This window comes from Triticum aestivum, chromosome 3A, assembly GCF_018294505.1.
Source record: "Triticum aestivum cultivar Chinese Spring chromosome 3A, IWGSC CS RefSeq v2.1, whole genome shotgun sequence".
Classification (NCBI taxonomy): domain Eukaryota; kingdom Viridiplantae; phylum Streptophyta; class Magnoliopsida; order Poales; family Poaceae; genus Triticum; species Triticum aestivum.
In genome coordinates this window covers 1,280,394-1,282,810 of record NC_057800.1, presented here as the reverse complement: position 1 = coordinate 1,282,810, position 2,417 = coordinate 1,280,394, and the positions used below count along the sequence as shown (strand labels likewise).

Here is a 2,417-nt window from a genome sequence, read left to right as displayed (position 1 = left end):
GCCAAACCATCATTTTATCGTGCATTTATCTTGAACCTCGGTGATCTCTTGGTTATCAGTATTAGTCGCATAGATTTTCATTCTCCTTTCTCTTTTATTGATAAACATTCAGTGTCCAGGTAATTAGCAAAACGATTTTATGTATAAAGGTCCAGGGAGTAGATTTATCTTAAAATCACTGGGAAAAATAGCGCGCTATAGCATCGCTAATAGCACGCTATAGTGTATTGAAAATTGCCTCGCTAAATATATCAGTGTACAACGTCTCGCTAATAGCACGCTATAGCATGCTAATAGCATATTTGGAGGTCGCCGCTATTTTGCTGTACCGCGCTATTTTTTTCATTGCTTAAAATAGATAACGAACCGACGGCTCGATGATTGGCGTTGGCAGGGGTTTGATCTCTAGGATCAGCACGGGTGTCTCTTCGGGGGTAGTTTCTCCAGTTTTCTGGTATCTCACACGTCTACGCAACTAATGGGATCAGCGCATGCATGAGTCGGACCACCCCTAACACAACCACCGGACCCGTACGTGTATGAGCTAGGCCCTGTTTGGTTCATAAGTCCTAGGACTTTTTTAGTCCCAACTTATAAGTCTTAAGTTCCTAAAAAGTCCCTACATGTTTGGTTCCTGGGACTTATAAGTCTCTATAAGACCATATTACAACTATAAGTCTCTATAAGTCCCTCCTTGAGAGTCTTATTTCATAAGTCTCAAATGCCCACTTTAAGTCCCTATAAGTCCTTTCTGTTTGGTTTAGATGGACTTACTTAAGTCCCTAGACCAATAAGTCCCTGAAAACAAACACCCTCCTAGTCATGCTTAGAGCATGTATTTTCCCTAAGCTTCCAAATAGCCAACAAACACCAGATATACCGGGGGCAATCACACATTCACACTTCGACAACTAACATGGAGAAGTGCCAGCATTAGCAGGTCTCTCCTGGACAAACAACAGATACTTAGACACTTGTCCAGAGCAAAATGCAAGATTCTTTCTCCATGAAAGGAAGACAGTCACTTGCTAGATCTGGGTGCCGCACTACTGCGAGCAACACTAACGTCCAATTGGCGGGGGCCTCCGCCGGCTATGGCCAACCACGCAGGAACACCCACAGAGGAACATGGAGGCAGATCTATCATGGTTACAGAGGTAGTAACAGTTTGGCAGTGATATATTCATATATCGATGTGGATCAACATGCGTTAGTGAGCTACTCTTTTTTGCAAAGCCAGTCGGGGCAAAATTCAGCAGAGTAAAATGGACAACATGCGAGTAGTGCACGCAAATTAACAATGATCAACAGAAGTTGCCTCCACAGATACTTGAGTGCACACACCCACGCTCAAGCTAGATGATCTAAGGAGGAAAAAGACGCACGTATATGTGCGTTGACTTGACACTACAGAACCCTAGCTAGCTTGCTAGAGCTTGAGGCTAAGATCAAGCTGCTGCTGCTGCTGCTCGTGGTCGTCGACAAGCCTGCTAGTAGGCGTACGTACGGGCTGCGAGGTCGGCGGCAGCATGGATGTCGCGACGGCCGGCTGGTTGGCTACCCCTGCCGCGGGAAGGTAGAGGTGGGCGTTCCAGCTGCCGGCGGCCCTCTCCTTCTTGTGCGCGTTCTGGTGGCCCCCCAACGCCTGCGACTTGAGGAAGGTCTTCTCGCAGAAGAGGCACGAGAAGAGCCTCCCACCACCATGGCCATGGTAATTGCCACCGGTGCCGGTAGAAGAAGGAAGAACAACATGTGCTGCAGCCCAACAAGAGGAGGAAGGTGGTGGTGGTGGTGGCGGTGGTGGTGGTGGTGGTGACACAGGGGCCAGTGTTAGAGACAGGTCCAGAGAAGCAGCGCCTGCCGCCGCCACCGCAGGCGAAGCTGCTTCCAGAGGAGATGAATGGCCGTCCGGCCGGACGACCATACCTCCACCTACACCTTCCATGGAAGTGGTGTGGAGCTATGCAGTGGGTTTTGAGTGGCGATGTTTGTTATAGCTGCCATGAAAGGAAGCCTACAACTTCCTAAATGTGGGAGTCGCATTAATTACTACAAGCAGCACAGTGGGCCCCAACGGCTGTAGCGTGCTAACAACGAAGGACCTTGGACTTGGAGGTCCAGCATGTCTACAGTGGTTAAAGTAGTTTTGGTAGTAGTGATCCTTGTCGACCATCAGTTCTCATCATGCGTTACTCATAGGGCTATGGAGTGGACCCAAAAACAAAATCTAGTGGGGGTAGATCTCGCCAAAATAGATCTAGGCAAGCAAAAAAACAACTATCTTGGATTGGGTGTACCAAGCAAGGTTAAATTCCTTGGTCCATTGGAGTTGAAGTTTTAGATTTACTTGGATTTATTTCAAAAGACGATGTTCAATTTCACAATTTATTTGATGTGATTTGTTAGTTCTTAAAAGG

At 47.4% G+C, this 2,417-nt stretch overlaps 1 protein-coding gene across 1 annotated transcript; it reads right to left on the bottom strand.

Annotated features, from left to right (window-relative positions):
- Positions 1–1,254: 1,254 nt before the first annotated feature.
- LOC123057403 (zinc finger protein 628-like) lies at positions 1,255–1,968 on the bottom strand. The gene has a single exon (XM_044480398.1). It carries the CDS (start codon positions 1,943–1,945, stop codon positions 1,430–1,432), a length of 516 nt encoding a protein of 171 aa, XP_044336333.1. The 5' UTR covers positions 1,946–1,968; the 3' UTR covers positions 1,255–1,429.
- Positions 1,969–2,417: the final 449 nt, after the last annotated feature.

Excerpts from the sequence above, each read along its gene's own strand:
- LOC123057403 (XM_044480398.1), bottom strand. The coding sequence starts at position 1,945 with ATGGAAGGTGTAGGTGGAGGTATGGTCGTCCGGCCGGACGGCCATTCA.